We start from the raw sequence: 22,283 nt of genomic DNA, 5'->3' as shown, positions 1-22,283 counted from the left end.
ACACCCTTCATGTTCTCTTTCAATGCCACTATCAAAGAAGAGAAAAAAAACATTTCTTTTTATCTGTAGCTCTTGTAGTGTCTGTTGATAATACATACTAGTTTACATTCTCTGCATTCCTACTGTCACATTTTGGTAAGCCCACTAAATTAGGCTACAATTTTCCAGTCACTAATCAAATATTGACAGTTTAGTATATGTTTATAGATTCTAGTATATCTTTTGTGTAATTATATAGTTAGAAAAGAAACCAAAAGTCATCAGATTGTTTTAATGTGGCCATCTATCAGATGGTAATCCAGAAAAAAAAACCTCAAAAAAAAAGAAATATAGGACACTTGCTTAAGACTACTTGATAATCTAACTTAGTGTTTTTTACTTTGACTGACAATAATTATCCAAGGGCTCATGGAAAGATCTGCCATCAGCTGCTACCTGACACTTTTAGCTACAGATGCTATGCATTGAACCTGGGACTTTATGAATGCAGAACATATGTTCTGTCATTGAGCTATGATTTCTCCCTGCTAAGCTGCAGAAAATCCCTGCAGAGAACATGTTGCTCTTGATAATTCAAGTGGAGGCATCAAAAATAAAACAGAGCATAAAACAGATCTTCAGTGGTAGAAATAATAACATTGTGAGCCCAGGTTTTTCATGCTAAATGCAGAGTAACATCAAAAATATTGAATTCTCATTTTTTTTATAGATAAAAGTTGTGTTCAATAAAGGGTATGAATAGAATCTTTAGTTCTTGTATTTATGGATAGTTTTTAACAGTATGGGATTATACTGTTATTTTATAATTTGGAGCATAAGATGATAAAGATAGCTGAATCATCTGATCGTTATTCCTATTTAACAAGTGTGTTTAATGTGTATATGAGAAAGAGAGAGAGAGAGAGAGAGAGACAGACAGACAGCATACTCAGGATTAAAGTGTGGAGTCTTGATGCTCTTTAAACTTGGTTGATTACTCACAGACATTAACTTGTATGATGATCTCTAGCTGGGCAATAAAGCAACAGCAAGCAAACAACCAAGTTCAGAGAGCATCAAGGATCCCATCCAAGGACCATTTGTTTCTTGAATTGTAATAGTTTGTGCCACATTAATTACCTAGATTTGTTCAACTTTTGTTTCTCTGAAAACAAAAGCAATAAATCAAATTAACTATGTCCTATTATAACAGCAAAAAAGTGACTATATCAAGGCTACCCAAAGTTGCATGCTCTAACCAAAAATTTCTACAGGCAATATATTATTTTCCTTTCTCTTTCTGCATCTCTTTCTGCATACAATCTATGATTGTAATCCCATTTATTCAAAATATATTGTAGTGTAATCCTTTCAATTTATATCTTACCCAAAGTATGATGACTGCACATCATAGAAAAGTAAAAACTAGAAAGTTCTAAAAATAGTACATTGATTTTTGGAGCTTATCAATTTTATCTGTATTTGGTAGAAACTTGAAAAATGGCATGCTTTAAATAAAGAAGTAAATAAAATTCAAATTTTCTCTTCACAGATAGTAAGTATAAAACACAATGCCCTAGAATTATAACAGAGAAAGATGTCCCTTTATTACAGAATGCTAATTTCATAGAACTAGCTCCACCTAATTAAGTGAGCTTTGAACTTATGACCTTTTATGTTGTAGTGACCAGTTAAAGTTGACAGTAGTTTCAGTAGCAAATCATGATACAGGTACATTCTAGTTCTTGGGCATGTCAGAAGACTAATTAGATAGAACTAACAGAATGATACATAATTAGGGAAATAACTTTGTATAATGAAAGTCGGTGGATATGTTTACATGCCAAATGGAACAGTTCTCATGGCAGACTTAACATCAGATCTTCTAATCAGCCTTTTAAACGTCATGGTAGCTTGTTCCTACTTTTGCCAGATGCTATAAAATCAATCTTTAGTTGATTGACCAAATTGGTGTGTCTCTGTGTGAGAGAGAGAGAGAGAGAGAGAAGGGGGAGAGAAGGAGAGTATGGGCAAATTTTTCACAATCTCGTTTCATCCAGATAACATTTCACAATTTTGATTCTGGATGAAGTGGTGTGATGGAATGTGCAGCTAGAAAAAGAATGGGGCAGAATGCCAGCAATACATGGCTTCCCAGGGAGGCATACAGGATGCCAAGACAAGAGACATTGCAGTCCTGAACTGGATGGGGGAGAAGGAAAAGGTTCAGGGTAGCCTCAACCTATAATTTCCCAGCATATATCTGTTAGAAGGTTATAGCTTTACTCTGGTGAGATTCTGTTGATTAGGTGTAAGCAAATAAAGAATTGAACTCAAGTGAATATCACTGTGTTATCTTTGGGCTTAGGCTTCATTGTTGAAGTTTGCCACAGCCTGAGGCGCCTCAGATATGAAATCTCAAAATTGATAATTTCGCAGGATGAAATAGCTAGAATCATTGTTTTAAGCTTATTCGGGGAGACGGGTTTTGAGCTTGTGAACTCTTTAGTGCCATTAATGGTCCATGTATAGTTATTGATATATTTATTTGTTTTATTTGTACCTTGTCACTTTTCCTAACCCCAGATTAGTGAAATTGCTAATAAAGCCATGGAAACCAATAGGTTCACTTTCCACGCACCCATAATCTTACTTCTTCCTATCTACTCCCATCCATATAAAATACATAGTATATGGATATTTAGTTATCCCTGTAGTGATATTGCCTCAATTAAACTCAATTAAACCTTAACAACACAAGAGCACACAATAGATACAAATTCAAGGTTAACCACACCAAACTTGATTGCAGGAAATACGACTTCAGCAACAGAGTGGTCAATGTCTGGAATACTCTCCCTGACTCTGTTTCTTCCCCAAACCCCAAAAACTTTAACCTTAGACTGTCTACTATTGATCTCACCCCTTTCCTAAGAGGTCTGTAGGGGGCGTGCATAAGTGCACCAACGTGCCTACCATCCCTGTCCTCTTGTTTCTTTTATTTTTCTTATATGTACCCATTTCATGTATTTATAACTATGTATATACTTATACCTATTATCTTGTAAGCAATTGACAAATCAAATAAATAAATAAAATAAATAAAAAATAAATAAACTACATCCAAATAACACTTTATAGTCATTGCAGATGGCAGGCATATTAGAACTGGTTTATGGCATGGTGATTCTGATGTCCTCTTTATGGTTCTAATTAGAAGACGTTCATTAGTTTTGTGAATGTTAGATGAATGGAATCCTGCTTATGAGAAAGAAGGAATTTGATTCATCGATAAAAAAAAAATCCCTACTGAGATGATAGTTCTTTGATAATCCAAGTATTATATTTATTAAACATGACATACACAGCTCATGCATAAAAGTGCAGGAACAGTCAGAACAATTTAAATTTGTATTTTCCACATGATCCATATTTGTATGTATATTTTCCATATGATCCATCCCAATTAATTTCTGTACTGTAGCTTTGTATCTATTGTAAATCTAAGGCTGTTTTCAAGGTTTGTCCTATTTAAGCTCATTGATACAGCTCAGTCAGGTAGTATTGTCATATAATTCATTGATTTGCACACTGGGAACTGAGTTGTAGAAAGTAGAAAAAATGTTTCCATCTTAGTTGGTGCTGCCCCATTTAAGCTCTGTAAGTCTGTGATCACCCTTCATGTGTTTACAAGCTGATATATTGGAAAGACTGTGGTGTTAGAGGAATTAAATTAACTTACTGATAGAGTTTGTTGTCTTGCATGTGGATTACTTCATTGGCTGCAAGGCAGTGTTGTTCTTCATGCAAAAAAAGACAATGGTTCCATGGCTGGTAACATCCCTAAGAGGTGGAATCTGGGAGGATACACTATTGTTAATCAGATAATACCCTGTCAATGTTACATTACATTATATTGTTTATAGCAGCCATCAAGATGAGTGAGAGACATATCCCATCATTCTCATATATCTTTATCAAGTGTAAAGAAAATGCTGATTAATGTAATTCCAAATATCTGGATAACTCCAACTGATATGTAGTAATTACCAAATAATTTCCCAGATTTACAGCAAATATCTTTCCAAACCTTACCTTGAGATGTTAACAATATAATCTGTTTCTTCTTGCATGGAAATCATGTGCTAAATATATATTGGGTATGAGACAGCAATATATAAGCCAATGTAGTGTGTTTCACTATGTCCTGTATGAGATTACTTTTCCTGCTATGCTACTGTTGATTAGCTCTGTTCTGTGGGTGTGATACACTACTTATTGATTTCATAAACAAAAGACACAGTTATTGTCGAAAGAAATTCAATAGAACCAATTTTTCTCCTTAATTGTATTATTCATACTTAAAATAAATCTTGGCTCCAATGTTTCCATTGTGAACTGGCCAATTGATTTCCTCACCCAGAATAGCTAATCTGCACCCTGCCATGGAGGACTACCACTTGAGTTCCTACCAAACTGGTAGAGGGCAAGGCAAGGCAATTTGGTGGCAGATCACAAAGGGAGCCAAAATCTTCTGTTAGTTTTCATCTTGTTTAGATTTATCTCTATTTATTTACTTGTTTACTTACATACTATGCATATAAACTAATAATCTCCCCATGTATCCAGTGGTGGGATTCAATTTTTTTTTACTACTGGTTCTGTGGGCATGGCTTGGTGGGCGTGGCAGGGGAAAGATACTGTAAAATCTCCAGAGGTGGTATTTGCAAGTTCTCCAAACTACTCAAAATTTCCACTACCGGTTCTCCAGAACTGGTCAGAACCTGCTGAATGCCACCTCTGCATGTATCCCACATATGCCTTTCTTGGAGCAGCACACTGGCAATAGCAGTTAGAAAGATATGGGCAGCATCATTGGAGGCAGGAGGGGACATCAATACTTAGGTGTACATTAATGTCAAGTGCCAGGAAAATCAAGACATCCAAACATTTCAAATGGGTATAGATATTTACTGCAAGCTTAAGCTCTCTACAAGAATATGAACTACTAATGACCAAGGGAAATTAGTGGGAGTTAAGAGTAAAAGGAATTCAAGGTGGACTGGACTTAGATTTCTTGTGGGCGCTAAGGGATTCATGACTGATGACACATTTGACTTGTTCCTCAAGCTCAGCTTGATCATATCTTAGTGATTACCAATTTTTACAATATTAAATTGAAGAAACTATAATCATTTAGATCCACTCTCTCCCATCCATGGTTTGTTGATGTAAGAAAAATGCTTTTAGTTTATACTTGTTCCCATTCCTCAAATGCCATTCTTCAGGCTTCCTCCTGCTTCCCCCTAGAACAGGGGTCCCCAACCACCGGTCCGCGGACCGGTACCGGGCCGTGGAACAAGTCCTACCGGGCCGCTGGTTTGCTGGGCGCCACCATCTTTTTTTGATGAAAAAGTGCTTCCGGTGAGCTTTTCCAGGTAGAAAGCTCACCGGAAGCACTTTTCATCAAAAAGGATGGCGCGCATGCGCTCGGTGAGCTTTTCCGGGTAGAAAGCCATTTCTACCCGGAAAAGCTCACCGAAGCGCATGCGCCATCTTTTTTTGATGAAAAAGTGCTTCCGTGAGGTCACCGGAAGCACTTTTTCATCAAAACAAGATGGCGCCCAGCTAATGCCGGTACCGGGCCGCGCCATAAAAAAGGTTGGGGATACCCGGCCGCGGCATAAGAAAGGTTGGGGATCACTGCCCTAGACTATAGAAGAACCAAGTTCTTATGAAAAATGGAATACCTTCCTTCCTTTGGGAAGTCTAGCCTTGATATCCAGGGCAAAGGAAAAACAAAATCTAGAACTATATTGTCTATATTGCTGTCCTGTTATTGTATTATGGGAGGTATGGTCTAATACATTTTAAGGAAACAGGATGGGACAGATACTCAAAGTGTTGCCTGGATTAGTTAAAATGAGTCCATTGTTAATCATTAAATATTCTTCAAGACATAGGGAAAGTGCAAAAAACTGACTTTAGAAAGTAACAATTGAGGAAGTTAAGCCAATTGTTGATACAAATTGAGATGTGATAGTGGGAAGTAGATGCCACTCTGAACTTAGTGTAAACTGTGGATTTATAATTATCATTTTCTATATCAGCATTAATTCAGGAATGGGTCAATTAAAATAGAGTTTAGACTTTGCAGAGTTTTGGCAGATGCCTAGCAACTTTCCTTAGGCTCAAAACTAACTGGGTTAGTTTTGGACTAACTGGGTTAGTCATTTTCTCTCAGCCCTAAGAAGGAGACAATGGCAAACCATTTCTGAAGAAACCTTGCAAAGAAATCTGTAGGGGTTTATCCAGGCAGTCTTTGAGAACAGGACAAGATTGAATAGAAGGGAAAAAGGGGAAAAACACTTTGAAATGAGGGGAAAATATTTTGTTTCTGTCTTCAAAAATTTTTATATCTTTCAAAAGTTATTTTTACACAATGATCAGTTGATATATGCTGTAAGTCTAAAAGATTGTTGTGAAGAACATAAAAATTAAATCAGAGTTTTGGGTTTGCAGATTTTTGTAAGTAATATTTTTAAATAAAAGAAAAGCCCATACTTCATTCTTAGCTTCAGTACAAACATGGCAGATGTCCAATGAACCTGACAAAAAGTGTAACCTGAATTCATCATTACCTGATTAAATTATTCACCTTCCTTATATAAGTTTTTTTTTAAAAAAAACCTCTTTGCATCAGCATTTCCTTCGAATAACTTTTTAAAGAAGAAATGACAGATTTGTTTTGCCTGTCTTGCCCTATTTCTCCAAGTTGATTAACCAACTACCAAACAAGTTTCCTCCTCTTTAAATTTTTAAATTTTAGTAATTACTGTAGAACAAGTGAGATATAAACAAGTATTCTAATAAAGAAAGCCCTTATATAGATACATCGTACATTCAATATACTAACCCTCATAGACATATAACCTACCAAAAGTCCTGTTGAAATTCATTGGACTGGCTTAGTGTACTGCAAGTCATTAATCTAACTAGAGGTATTTAAATATGTTCTTAATACTTTTTAAATATTTAAATTCTTATTTAAGCAGGAGGCACTTGATTTAGGTGTCACCTTATCTGTGAAGCTTTTATAGCTAAAGAATAAATTGCTATCTGTCCATTTCCTCCCTAAGAATGTTCCCCTAAGATTGTAAGATTGTATTAGCTGATAATTTATAATTTATAAGTTATTATAAATAAATTAATTCAGAAAAGATAAGTATTATTGCTATTACCTGTAATACAGTAAACATCAATTATTTCAGAAATTATTATTTAGTTCAGCATTTTTCAAATTGGGACTGGCATCCTCTTGCTACATAACGCATAACAGGTGGGTGACTGTAAATTATGTAATTATTATGTAAATTATTCTTCTGTGTGTATTTTCTTTCTCATTACTAAATAACATTTCCCCCCAATGTTCAGGACATTCCCATATATCTAAATAGAACACCTCTTTGCTATTCAATCTCTGTGTGATTACTTATTGGTTCACATTAGTTTTAATGAGTTTACTCCTTCAAGCAACCATACTATTCTTCAAGTTTATATAAGAATCTGAAAAAAAAGATTCTGAAAGTCTTCTTTCATTCTATGGTAGAGGCGGTTGTCGTGCATTTATCAGACATCCAAAGCATTATTTACTAATCAACCAAATAAATAAATAAAATATATACATAAATTGCATAGCATCTGGCATCCAACCAATTATCCACACAGCTGGGATAAAATACATGTCTTTGCAAGATGTAACATACCCCCCCCCCCAGTTAAACCCCTCTAAATATCTCAAAATGCAAAAAACTCCCCCCCTACATCCATTGTGGATGACCAGAAAAGACATGCTGTGGGTTCTATTTGCTCCTAGGTTGCACCTGTTCTACCCATGACTTAAAATGTATATATTAATATTCCCTTAATCTCAATGCTCTCTAAAACTGAGAAAAATATTTCATAGTCTTTAGCAATATCTTGGTTTTTTTCATCAATCTTTGAGAAAGTGGCATTAATCAAACTGGAATCTAGACTAAGGTTGGGTTCAGCTTTGCCAAACAATGAAGAGAAAGAGGAAATGGACAAAGGGGCAGTTTTTATTCCCTGGTTTCTATGGTGTTTTGAGGTCATTATCAGTCTCTTTCCTTCACTGCGAGCAAAATGCCACTGTGTGGTAGCCTGGAGTCTGCATTAGTATTATGTATGTTCGCTGCCTTGAATTACTTGTAAAAAATAATAAAGGCAGAATATTAAATAAATAAATATTTACATAATAGTCATGTAGAAAATGTATCCTAAAATGGACATGTATAGCTTACCTATTCGGATAGTTATCGACTTATGTCCACAATTGAGCTCAAAATTTCTGCTCCTAAGTGAGGCAGTTGTTAAGTCAGTTTTGACCCATTTTAAGACCTTTCTTGCCACAGTTGTTAAGTGAATCACTGCCATTAAATTAGTAACACAGTTGTAAATGAATTTGATTTCCCCATTGCTTGTCAGGAAGTTGTGGAAGGTGATCCTATTACTCCATAAATATGAACCAGTTGCCAAGCTTCTGAGTTTGGATCACATAACCATGGGGATGCTGCCATGGTAGTAAAGTGCAAAACCTTAGATCACTTTTTTCAATGCCATTGTAAAGGAATGCTCACTAAACAAATGGTTGTAAATCAAGGGCAACCTAGACAGATTAAGGAAAAAACAGTTTAGCTCTTCAAATTGAGGATCTGATAGAGTTAAGGGATGGACAAGCAGAAGGAAACAAAAACTTTCAAAAGGCATAAGATGACCATAATTCCCAGGCAGAAATGGCCACTCTCTCTTTCATATCCAGAAGGGAAATAGATAATTGAATCTTATTTTAGCTAGACACGTGACAATATTTTCCACCATACCTGAATATTATTCCTGTCATACACACAGAACTGCTACTTTCTTCCTCTCAGTATCTGCTGCTCAAGTGCCGATTTCTCTCTGCCTAATGGCATGAATAGTTATACTTTTGAGGTTTTTTTAGAAGCTCCGGTTATTTCTGAGCTGATCAAATGAGAGTCTCATGGGATACTTTGCAGTTGGTAGATAAGGATAGCCTTTCCACACATATTGAATCAGTTACTATTGTAATTGCACAATGGGATTCTAATTTACCCATTGTACAATTTGCAGGAATTTCCTGTTAATAATTTTCATGCAGTGATGGAACAATCTGCATGTAAATGTTGATGTCTCCTTCACTGGAGATTTTCAGATGGGTCTGGATGGCCAGCTGTTGGCGATTGCTGAGTGGATTCCTGCGCTGAGCAATCAGTTCTTCTGCCCGATAGAATCCTTTCCATTTCATACATTCTGTAATTCAGTGAATTGCTCTTAAATATTGAAGGATATTTTCCTTCAGTAACTATACTTTTTTTTGTTTATAGAAGGGTGAAGTGCTTAATTATATGCCCAGCACTGATTTTAGTGTTGCAAATCACCAAATCTACACTTTGCCCTTATACATTTTTTCAATAATTTTAATACTATTAATTCTAGCAAATACTAACTTGAATGGGTATCATTCAAAAGATAAAATATGACTTGAACAGATTTTATTTTCATACTCTTCTTGTTTGGGGGCATACCTTTCTCATGTCATTTGTTAGTACAAAAAGCGTAAGATATCGATGCAATCTACCCATGATCCAGCATATTCTCCCTAATTAAATGTAAGCACTGCTTCATTTTTTTTGATTTTATCACACATCTAACTAATGTGGCACTAAGGCTTTCAACATTGTTATCAAAGCCTCTTTTTTATTTTTCACATATACATTATTCATAGTAGCTGACTTCATTACTGGAGCCTTTGTAGTGAAAGAAATTTCTTTACATTATAATATGGATAACTTCCTTATCTATTTTACCAACTTCTTTTTATCACAGAAAGTATTGATAACCAAGATAGATCAAGGAGAATTAATGAGCTGCCTAGTAAACTGAGCTGTTCTGGAGCCTAAAATAACATAATGTTCCAAGTGGCTTATGATAAGGGAGGTATCAGTATATAGTCTAGAAGCATATCCTCCTTCAAATACAGGCTTATTAGACATAAAATAGAGGATAGTATCCCTTCCCTCCTTCCTTCCTTCCTTCCTTAGTCTGCTGTCATTATATAAACTTGGCTACTTCAGAAAAAAAATAAGTGTCTCACCCTCAATATACATATACACACCCATGTACCCACATGTATAAAATAATTGTGGGTCTGAGGGAAATGACCTACTTTCCTCATTATCTAAAAGTCAACACCCTTTAGGATTGCTTTTACATTGATCTCAATAGTAGCTTTGCCATTTATATTGGAAAAGATCTATCTATATGGTCATTAACAGTCAACAATTACTTTATGGACCTTAATGAGAGGAAAGCTTATCATAAGGTACATGAAATGTTATTTCTTTTGGCACTTTTAGAGAGATTGAAGACATTTTAAACATCTTTTCATTTGTTTCCTCAAGCTTATCTCTGGTTGTATTATTTTAAAGCTGTATGTTTAGTAACATTTCTAGAAAGCCCACAAAGGCAGTTCTTTTTCCTGTATTATGTGGGTTAAGTATAGAAACTTCTGGCTGACATGAATCTTATCAGGGTACTGTCTGCAAGAAGCAAGAATTTTCATTTTAAAACATCACACTATATTTTATGTTGCTGAGTTTTTTGTTGCCAAAGTATAAAATGCAAATTATGCCTTTGCACTTCAGTTACACATAAGTTGTTATTTTTTCAATCAGTTATATGTAAGCTTGTAAATGAGAAAACTATATTGCCTGAAAATAACTTTAAATTTAAACTTTAAGTTTTCTAAAGAGCAATCAGAAGATATTATAAACTACTGTCATTCTTGTTTCCTGAATTAAAAGCCTTAGCTACCAGGCTGATATGTTATTCCTTACAGAACATTTTTCCAACTACTAGAAAAACTAGGCAAATTCCAATTTCTATCATTAAAACTTTCCCCGTCAAATAATATAGTATATTTGATTAAAAATATACTCTCTCAGATCCCATTGTTTTTATCTTTGAAAGCATAAAGGGAAAATGCCAAGCTCTATAAAACTCTATACTGTATGTATCTGGGAACTGGGAATTTAAAAACATTTTTAATAATAAAAAAGAAGGAAAAATAACACAAGGAACCTTTGATTCTTAGTGTACTTGAAATGTGAACTCTAATTAAAATTGATGTAATAGTAACGGGTGCTTGAACAGCACATTTTTAGTACAAGTTTTCTTTTTTCGTTTATAGAACGCCAAGAAAAAATATATCCAGGAGGACTTTCAAGGACAATTGTCCTTACTGAACTAAACATGGACTTCTGTTCTTTCCCATGCAATAATTTAGTATACAACTATATAGGCCTATATAACTATATTACGGCTATAGAAACTACAGTATAGTCTATTGATTCATTTTTAAGACACTATTGAAAAGGACAATGATCTAAAGCTTTGCCCATTTTTCATCTGAATAGTGGTAGTCCTTGACTTAAAACAGTTCATTTACTGACTGCTTGAAGTTACAATAACACTGAAAAAAGTGATTTAGGACCATTTTTCACAGTTACAACCTTTGCAGCATCTCTAAAATCATGTGATCAAAATTCAAATTCTTGACCGTTGCTATGTCCCAAGGTCATGTGGTCATCTTTTGCGATCAGCAAAGCCAATGGGAAAGCAAGTTTCACTTAACAACCAGGCAACTAATTTATCAAGCACAGTGATTCACTTAACAACTGGGGCAAGAAAGGTTGTAAAATGGAACAAAACTCACTTGAGAAATGTCTCACTTAACAACAGAAATTTTTGGCTCAATTGTTATTGTAAATTGAGGACTACCTGTACTGCACTATTCTATATGTTAACCAGGGGTGGGATTCTATCAGTTCGCACCTATTCGCTAAAACTGGTTGTTAACATTCTAAGCAGTTTGGAGAACTGGTTGTTAGAAGAAATTACTGGCCTAATCCTGTAAGGAAGGCAGGAAGGAAACATTCTGGTGTTGCTTACAGAAACTGCCTGTTTGTTAACCCTTATTACATTCTTGGCAGGACTAGATTTCCTGTCTTAGGAACATCTCTGGAGTTTTTTTCCCTTCCTTTGCTGGTACTTTGCTTGTGTGGAGTGACCATTCAAAGTTACAAAGGCACTGAAAAAAGTGACTTATGACCATTTTTCACACTTACGACTGTTGCAGCATCCCCACAGTCATGAGAGGCCAGGCGAGGAGATGCGTGCCTCAATGTGAGTGATATTGAATTGGCCATACCCAGCCAATAACATGACCAGCAAGCTACGTCCACCCAGGTACATGACCACTAAGCCACGCCATGCAAACACAGAACCGGTTGTTAAAAAAAATGAATCCCACCCCTGATGTTAACCCATCTACTATATTCTGTTCAATTAAGCTTGATCATCTCCCACCTTGAGCATGAATTCCATATTTGGACATTACATTTTAAGGATTCAGAACAATTAGAAAAAGTTGAGAGATGATTAACAATGAATTAAGACATTGTTAATTTCTTAAGAGTTAAGAAATTATAAGCTTCCTGTGAGAAACCATTTGAAGAGAGACTGAAGGAATAGAGTATAAAATTGAAAGAAGATGACTGGGAGGGATATAATCGTACTCTAAACATCTGAAAGCGTGTCAATTAAAGAAGATTAAGACTTGTTTTTTCTCACCTCAGAATACAAGATTTGGAATGAAGTATTTAAGATACAAAAGTAAAAGTTTTCCCTGTCCTATCTGGCCCGACTCTAGGGTATGGAGCTCATCTCTATTTCTTAGCTGAGGGACCAGCATTGTCCAAAGATACTTCCATGGTCATGTGACCAGCAGGGCTGTTACCTTCCTACCAAAGTGGTACCTATTTATCTGCTCACATTTCCATGTGTTCTAACTACTAGGTTGGCAGGAACTGGAACAAGTAAGGAGAGCTCAACCTGTCACACGGTGCTTCAATCTCAAACCAAGGCTGTCAGCTTTCCTGTTGATAAGCTCAGCATCTTTAACCACTAAGCATCATGCCCCATGGGTTTGAGATATAGAAAGGGAGATTTTAGGTTTAACATCATTTTTAAAAAACCCTCTTTTTAATGGTAGGCCTATGGTGAATTCAGTTATCCTATGGTAGGTTATGTCTGGAATGTTCTAATTTGGATTCCAATACTGAATAGTGATTTGGGCTTAATAGCCTAAATGACTTCTTCAGATGTTGAAATTTCTGTCAGGTTTTCTTTCTAACTAATAGTGTGCATGGACTAACAGTCATCATGATTACTGTAGAGATGGAGATGAAGATAATAAGTATACGTATTAAATATAACATCTAATCCTTGGTACAAAAATCAAAGTAACACATTTCAACTTAAAGCAGTACTTTTACTGACAAAGGAGTGCCTGCTTGTCTGTCTGTCTGTCTGTCTGTCTGTCTGTCCATCAAAGCAGAAAAAGGACAGACAGCATTGCTAGGGTTTGGTACAAGTATTCTGTCATTTGTTTTTAAAACAAAGATGTGACTGTATATTTGAAATCATTGTTGCTATATTTAATAAATACACAGGTGTATCTATTAGATTTAGTGGAATTCAGTTTTATGTAGGTGTTCTTAAGAGTACATTTTTCTAGTGTTTTATAGAAATGCTGTAATATATATGTAAACAGTTTCTTTCAAAATAGGAAATTAGGGCATCCACGAGACTATGTAGTTCAGTCTAAACTTTTGATGCCACCAGTGCAATATTTTTTAAATTGTGCTCTTTCAGTAGATACCAAATTCCCTCTTAATGCATTGTTTTTACTCTAGTTCATCATTTATATGTTATAACAGACAGACATAGTGTTGAGCATAGTATTACTCCTCGTTAAGTTAGCAGTTGTGGAGAATTTGAATCTGTACAATCCTGCAACCTGCTAATGTGATATTTAATGAGGAGACATCAGTCTGGAGAAAGGTAGTCAATATAAATCAGTGTTTACAAAGTGTGATTAACTCTGAAATATTTCATCAATGCTCTGGTCTCAGGCATACTCTATGCTAATTACTAGAATCTGTGCATGTTTCAGGGGACGTCTTGAGGCTCAGAGTGCAGCAAACATGGAGCAGCAAAATTGCAATTATGCCTGGGCTGTCTCTGATGGCAATTTATGCATTTGGTGTGATGACCTGCCACTTCCCAAGAGAGCAATAAAGAGAATGCATTTTCATTAAGATACTAATGCACTTAATCACAAGGGGAAAGGGTTAGAAAGTAACAAATACTTCTAAAGCAAGATGGGGAAACACTGTTGGGGAAAAGCATTTTTATTCTTTCCATGAAGTACAACTACCACTACAGATTTCACCTGCTAAATGTAATTGCGAATATCCAAGTCAGTATGAACACATATATTAGTCAAACAATTAAATTCATCTTAAAAATACTATTCCTGTGCTTGAATTAGCATATGATATCGAAACAGAAGCAGACAGATGCTCTGGCAAATGCAGAATTTTTTTCCTACTTCATAAAGTCAGATGCTTTTAGGAATTCTTTAAACAGAATATAATATCAAGAAAAGGTTCATGCTTTTTGGCACCAGGAGTGATATTCAGTTGTATTCTGCCTCTCAAACCCAATTCTCCCTTCTCAACAAAATGTATCTTAATAAAAAGACACTGATAACTTTTCTTCCTGAATGCATCTCGGCCTTCTTAAACATATTAAGCAATTATCACCATTTTATATGATAGCAGTGAATTCCATAAGTTAAATGAAATTCTTCCAGTATTTGATTCTGAAGTCTAGAAATAGGAGAAAATTTCTCTCTCTACCTTTAATGATTATATATATTTCCTTTGTACTATCCAGCCCAATATGGGCCTTCTCCCTGGTGGCTCCCTTTCTCTGGAACATCATTCCCTCAGAGATTAGAATGGCCCCCATTCTAACACTCTTCTGGAAGCCACTAAAGGCCTGGTTCTGCCAGCATACCTGGGGAACCCAAAGCGGGATGGAGCCCATTAAATAGTTCATGTGATCTGTTGTCGCCAGGACAGAAGTGAGGGTGATTTATATTACATTATATTACATTACATTATATAATATTTATGTTATATTTATGTTATTATATTATACTATACTATTTTTTTTTTTATTTTTTAAATTAGTTTTATTGTTTAAAAGAGGTTCTATATTCTGTAAGCTGCCTTGAATGCCATGTGCGAATAGACAGGAATATAAAATAAATAAATAAATGTCGTTATATAAATCTCTGAAGGTATAGTGAATTTCTTTTTAAGAATTCCACCATGAATTCTGGCTGAAGCATATTTGGGTGCTACATTCACATCAAAACCTTGGGGAATAAAAGTTTGCAGAAACAGATAGATTTTCTTGAGAAGTATACAATAGCAAAGTATTTAAAATGTTTAGGCAGAACAACTCTGCCTTTAGGTGTGCACAACTCTGCATTTACTATTTTGTGGAAAAAATATGCTAAGCAGTAACTCATTTAAACTTTTAAACTGTGTCAAGATATGTGATTTTAATATTCTATTTTTACAGGTTTCTTTAGAATAAGATACTGTTTGAAAAAAACAAAAGAAAGTATGTAAAAAAAAATTAAGCCCAGCTGCTTTTCAATTTCATGGTTTTCTTGTTTAGATTTACAGTTACAGTTGTATTTCTTCTAGTTGGTTTACAAAATTAATCCTGATATTTCTTAATGGACTTTTCTTTTTATGTACTTTAAATATTTTAGGTAACATAGAATATAGCTGCCCAGCAACAAATGAATGTGAAATCACAAAGCGCAGACGCAAATCCTGTCAAGCTTGTCGTTTTATGAAGTGTCTAAAAGTTGGCATGCTGAAAGAAGGTAAGGCTGATAAACCCCTTTAATAGAATTGTTCATAAACACTGTTAGACCTATAATTTAATCTGAGAAATGCAATGTATCATTTTCAGATGTTATGATTGTTTAAAAAAATAAAATATAAATGCTTCAAACAGATGGAGATCAATTTCTTCATTTTAATGCAAGCATACTGTATTTCTTTTCTGATACATCAGCTGAACATTATAGTTTGATATTTGTACATTTTCAAATGTTATACAATAGAAATACCCATAAAATGAATGTCTGAGGGAAAATACTTCATACAATGTACATAATGTTCTTAAAAACTCAGGCAGTTACAGTAGTCCTCAACCTATAACTGCTGAAGTTAGCGAAATCAGAATAGCAGATTGTTCATTTGTTGAGTTGTGCCTGACTCTTTGTGACCCCATGGTAAACCAGGCCTCCTTGTCCTCTGCTGTCTCCCAGAGTCTGCCCAAATTCATGTTCATTGTGTCAATGATGCATCTCATCCTCTGTCACCCCCTTCTCCTTGTGCCTTCCATCTTTTCCAATATACAGCCTGGTCATATTCCTTTCCCTATTTTGAACTAATTAATTGTTCCATGTCTAATTGTTGCTTCTTGACCCATATGCAGGTTTCTCAGGAGACAGGTAAGGTGGTCTGGTACTCCCATCTCTTTAAGAACTCGCTACAGTTTTTTGTGATCTACAGTACACAATCAAAGGCTTTAGAATACATAGTCAATGAAGCAGAAGTAGATGTTTTTGCGGAACTCCCTTGCTTTCTCCATAATCCAGTGAATATGGCAATTTAATTTCTGGTTTCTCTGCCTCTTCAAAACCCAGCTTGTTCAGCTATTAAGGATTCAATACATAATTCCTATAATTTTAAGACATATTTTGATTGTGCTTGCCTAAATATAAAAATATTGAATAAGTAGACACTATTTTTTGCCTTCTTTTGAGTAGTATGATATAATCTACACATCTCCCACAGCAGTGGGTCAACCTGAGGTTTTGAAATCTAAAGTTGTTTGTAATGCACCTATCATCCTGCAGCAGCAGCCTCCCATCTCTTAGATTGGGACCCATTTTTTTCCACAGACATGATTTTCATGATTTGCTTCTTTGTCAAATATTAGAATTATTTCAGTTAATCTTCCATTGGATTGTAACTTAATAGATTTCTGATCCATCAATTCAATAGTCCTTACAAAAAGAGAGTCCTAGAAAAAAAAGCAATTGGTATTGGTGAAAAGTTAAGAAAAATGGGAACTACAGATTTTAACTATTTGGTCATTTACAGGTTTATTTAGAAATGCCTTTGAATTAAGTAGAATTTACTGCTGGATGTACCTATAGAATAGCAGTTTAGATTTATTACTGGGATTTAGGTTGTATTCCTCAAGAAGAATGCAATTTTATATTTTCATGTATGCCTGGTTCAGGCAAATATGATGCAATTACATATAGTATCACAAATTTCCAGTCTTATCAAGAGAAATCCATATTGAGATACCCCCAAAAGGCCATGATGTAGGTTAAGCATCTATCTAAAATGCAGTTTGAAAATAGGTTTGATTTTTCTATTCAGAAACTGAAGTTCACATTTTATATTCCTCAGAAACCAATTTCCCTATGACCATTGTTCACAAGTCAGCGTGTAGAGATATTCCTGAGTTGGGTGACCTTACAAATCTATATAATAAACAAACATGAACTAACTGAGCAATAGCAGAAAAATTAGGCCTATCACACCCTTTCAAACATACTCTTATTGGATTATACTTGCTTAGAATAAACCTCATTCTGTGTATGGTTGCTTTGGCAGGCATGATGGTCCTGTGAGCCAAATCCTGCTGCCTTTAGTTTTATGCTGGATAAATTCCTTTCTAATTCAGTGGGGACTCTACCTCATTAACAGATTCGGGATTTCACTTTTTTTTATTTGGATCTGGATCTTCATCCATATGGAAACCCTAATTTGTTTCATGTTATGAAACTATAATGCAAAAACCTTTAATGGAAGCTTAACACGAAGTCAACATGAACAACATCCTGAGTATGAGTCTTTTTCAGTCAATTGTTACTGCTAAATCTATTTGTCCAGCTGAAGGAAAAAGGCATTGTGCAGATTGAGTCATAGTACCATTTTTTTTCCTTCATGTAATAGGTTTTTGTTTTTCCCTGTCATCTCAGTAACCAAGATTTGTGAAAGTGATCAACGCTGATTTTTTCCTCAAGCTATTTATGTTGCTGTTCCTCTTTTGTTTTGTTTTGTAAATAGAAGGCTTTTTGTCCTCTACCTTCAAGATAAGTATTCTCATAGAAAATTCACCCCAAACTAGGGATTAGGGATCTCCCATCATCAAACAACAAAGCGACATTTCACAGTTGAAAATAAAAGTGCTAACCGTGCCTTTCTTTTCCCCCAGCATGGCTAATGACAGCTTCAAACAGCAATTTAAGCTAGGAAAATATTGAAGGTTAAACACTCACTGTTTAATCTCTTTCTTCTTTGGAAAACAGAATGAAATTTAAAAATGAAGTTACAATAAGATAACCGTGGCAAAAATTATCCCCCATGTTCCTTGAGACAACTTTCCTTTCCTTCTTTATGTAGGTGCTGGCACCTGATAGAGTATGCTTCTGCAGATACCAATTTTTAGACTGATGGAGGTTCCCAAAACAAATAATTCTTGTTTTATTTCATTTTAGGCTGAATACAACTTTAAAGTGTGTTATCTCAGATATGTATAATTGGTTCCATATAGAGTGTTCAGCAGTTCTAATTATCTAGTCTTGAGATGGCAACATGAAATTGAGGACAATATGTGGCATGTGCAGGAATTTACCTTTATTTGACTTATTTTGTTTGTTAAATGGTTGATTTCCAAATCTTACCATGAATTGTTTTTTTTTTTCCTTAACTGAGCTTCAGGGAGACAATTGTTTGATCCAATTTTCAGAGAAGTGGAAGAAACTCATTATAATATGAATCAATGTACAATTTGATTACTCAAAGAAATAGTTTTATATTTGGTAACTAATCAGTTGAGGCTCATTAGCAATGCTAGAAATTCCTTCAAAAAGCTAGTTATTGCGAATATCTGTCCTATCATCAGAGATTTCTTAACTATCTTTTAAGTTTCACAGATTTGAACTAAACAACATATTAAGAGCTAGTTTCAGGGGCTAACAGGAGATGTCACCCTTAATCTTTATTCAATCTTACTCAATGCTCAGTAAATTAAATGTTTAATATTTGTGAAATAAAGGTAGTCATTAAATTATATTTAAGAAGCAAATACTGTACAATGAAAGTTTGTACTTTACAAAAATGGAAAATATGTTCTTCTGCTACTTTGGGGTACTTACAAAATCAAAATCAAAATCAAAAAAATCAAAATCAAAATTACAAAATCAAGCATATTTATTCTTGCTATAACCCTTTTTGGGTATATTGTAGAACAGGATTGAGTAGCTATGTCTCAGGTTTGTTTTTAATGTATACTTAAAAAAAAATTATTCCCATGCAGCATGCCAGAGGAGGCCATTTATTCAAATGTAAATCTGTTCAATTAAATTACCAGTCTATAATAAAATTTACTGTTGCAACCTTCATGTTGGCTACAGCAGTTGCTACATGCTGATGGCACAGTATGAATAAAAAATGACAGCCTAAATCTATTTACTTTATAAAAAAATGGTTGCAAGACTTGAATTACTCTAGCTTTCGTAAAAACATAGTATCTCCTTCATGGAAAATAGATAAGCATATTGGACAATATGGTACTTATGTAAACATTTTATTAATACAGAAATTAGTGTGAACAAGGCAGAAGCCTTGCTATATCCAAACAAGTACAGTAACAATCTGTTTTCAGTGTCCAAGCAGATGCTGCTGTAAAATGCCAGGTTTTGACCTTTCCATGGCAGAGTCTAAGTTCCCAAAGTCCTCTGCCAGTACTATATAGACAACAGACAGAAAGACTTTGCATTTATCTAAAATATTACTGTTCTATGTTCCAGGCAGCCAGCCTGCTATGTTGTTTTTGTGGATATTTGTCACTCATTGCTATTGTGCTCAACAAATCTCTCCGATGTTTTTAAAAAGTTGATGATTTTTTGAAAGACATTAAAGTCTTACATAAACATGCTGAAATATGCGGAGACCTCAGTCTGTGGGCATAGGTGTTTTGGCCTAAGCTATTGCCAAAAGTGTGCAATTATAATCAGTGGTCAGAAAATGAATATCTGAATGTTCAGATGTATACATCCATAGCACAGTAGCATTTGCTGCTGTATATATATATACAATTCCCTGCTCAGCAATTTCATGTTTTAATGGTTATTGAACATGTTGGTCACCACTGATCTTTTCTATTTCTTAAAAGTTTGGGTTGGTTGGTTGGTTGTGCATTTCTTAACATTTTAGGCTTCTTTTGGACCTTACACTATCTTTGTGGTTTGGGGAGAAATACCATTTGTTATTCATCAACCATTTAAAGTTGGTTGGGGAATTCTGGGAGTTGAAGTCCACACATCTTAAAGTTGCCAAGGTTGAAAAACGCTGATCTAAAATGTCCCCATGAATTGTTGTCTTAGGGTCCCATCAGAAAATACTTTGTCAAAATGAATGCCACAAAGTTCCTTATTAGAAAGTTTACCCCTCTATGTTGCCATGCCTCTCACAACATGAGAACATAAAAATGAAAGAGAAAAGGTTAGTAAATGCAAAAAAGAGAAGGAAAATAGCATTGAAACAATGTTATTGTGACTAATGTGTTGATAACCAAAAGAGTAAGTTAAAGATAGTCATTTTATATGATTTACTGTTTTGGCTTCCATAGTCCAAAATAAATTTCCTTATTGATGGAACCCTCAAGTGTTTGTGTATTTAGTAGATGAATGCAACAGCCTTCCACCAATTGTTTCTAAGGCAAATAACATCAAACAAAGTGATATAGACATACATGCATAAATAAGCAAGATCAGCAATTAAAAATAGCCAGCATGAATGGGCCTTTTGCCATTCTGCCTTATCCCACCTCAGATGGCAGAAACATCTGGTGAAGGATCCCTCTTTCTGAGCTTAATATACAGGCAAGTTGAGGTGAGCGCCAAGAGTCCAAACCCAAGCCAAATATTGTTTAGAATTGGGGATGAGGGGAGTTTTATTATTATTATTATTTATTATTTATTTGTCAAAAGCTTACAATACAATAGAAACAAGAATAAACATAAATTTAAATACAAGCAATAGGAACTCATAATTGGGGACAATAGGACAGGAATGGTAGGCACGATTGTGCGCTTATGCATGCCCCTTTGTGGTTCCATGGGTCTTAGCCTCTTTTCAGCAGAGGGAGAAAGGCATTGAACATAGGCAGTGGGAGCACACACACTGCTTCTTTTGTAAGGAACATAGGCAGAGGGAGCATACAGTGCAAAACATTGTAAGTTTTTCCGCTTAAACCTCTGACTTTGTCCAACATGAACAGCCTTGTTTCACATGCCGTGGTTCCTCAGAATGAAAGAATGCCACACCCCATATCAGGTTTACTAGGTTTGTCTTTTTCATCCTGCTTTAACTATAGACTAATCATTTACATTTTTTTGCTGCCAAGATATTTCATGTGTATTAGCATTGCAGCATCTATGATTGCTTATCTTTAATTACTTATGCTCTGCTGTCATTTGAAATTCTTGAGAACTCTCTTAGTGCCTAGTCAGGCTCATTTGTTAACTGAAGAATGCATGTTCACTAATTGGATGGTATACCATAAGTTCATTTGATAATCAATCAGCATGGAGACAGGAGAAAAATAGCTCTGTTTTTGTTTATTCCTCAGCATTCCTCCAAGAGCTCTGCTGCTGATTAAAACACACAGGATTAATAATATGCAGGTATTATCATTCCATTCTGAATGGAATACAAGATTTTCTAAATATGGGCAGTACAATCAATTTAACTGGGAATACTGCTCTGTTGCCAGTTTTCATTACTAAGGTTAAACAAAAAAGCTGGCCTGATGTATGTGTCTCAGATCCTAGAGAGCAGCTACCACTTAAAACACTCCAGAGAGTGGCAAATAAAAGGGATATATTTATATTTGTGTGTGTATGCACACAATATTGAGTATAGGAAAACAAAAATGGAAAGTGCTTCCCCAGACATTTAAAATCCTATGTAGAATGACCAAATGACTCTATGGAACATAGAGGTTTTCTGATTGGTAATTCCTGACAAAGATTTTATGTATGCTCCAGTGTAATTAGCTGTAGAAATCATGTGCAATTAAATCCAGAAGTCTTCTCCTGGTTACTAGCAACATTGAGAAAGAGTGGAGCAAAGCATTCAGTGATTGTGTGATTTTATCTCTACCAGGGATGGCCAACCTTCTTC

At 35.0% G+C, this 22,283-nt stretch overlaps 1 protein-coding gene across 9 annotated transcripts in view; it reads left to right on the top strand.

Moving 5' to 3' along the window:
* The window catches only part of ESRRG (estrogen related receptor gamma), a 459,707-nt gene that overhangs the window by 314,637 nt on the left and 122,787 nt on the right, over positions 1-22,283 (top strand). For all 9 annotated transcript variants that reach the window (XM_087963929.1, XM_087963925.1, XM_087963956.1 and 6 more), the window contains one exon: positions 15,773-15,889. In XM_087963929.1, coding sequence (XP_087820055.1) covers positions 15,773-15,889 — 117 coding nt within the window. The remainder of the gene's footprint in view (positions 1-15,772; positions 15,890-22,283) is intronic.

The sequence above is a fragment of the Notechis scutatus genome, chromosome 1 (genome assembly GCF_049901735.1).
Source record: "Notechis scutatus isolate UNSWTSFEM ecotype Mainland chromosome 1, rNotScu1.2, whole genome shotgun sequence".
Taxonomy (NCBI): Eukaryota; Metazoa; Chordata; class Lepidosauria; order Squamata; family Elapidae; genus Notechis; species Notechis scutatus.
Note: the sequence above shows the minus strand (reverse complement) of the source record. Positions and strands in the feature narration are given on the sequence as shown.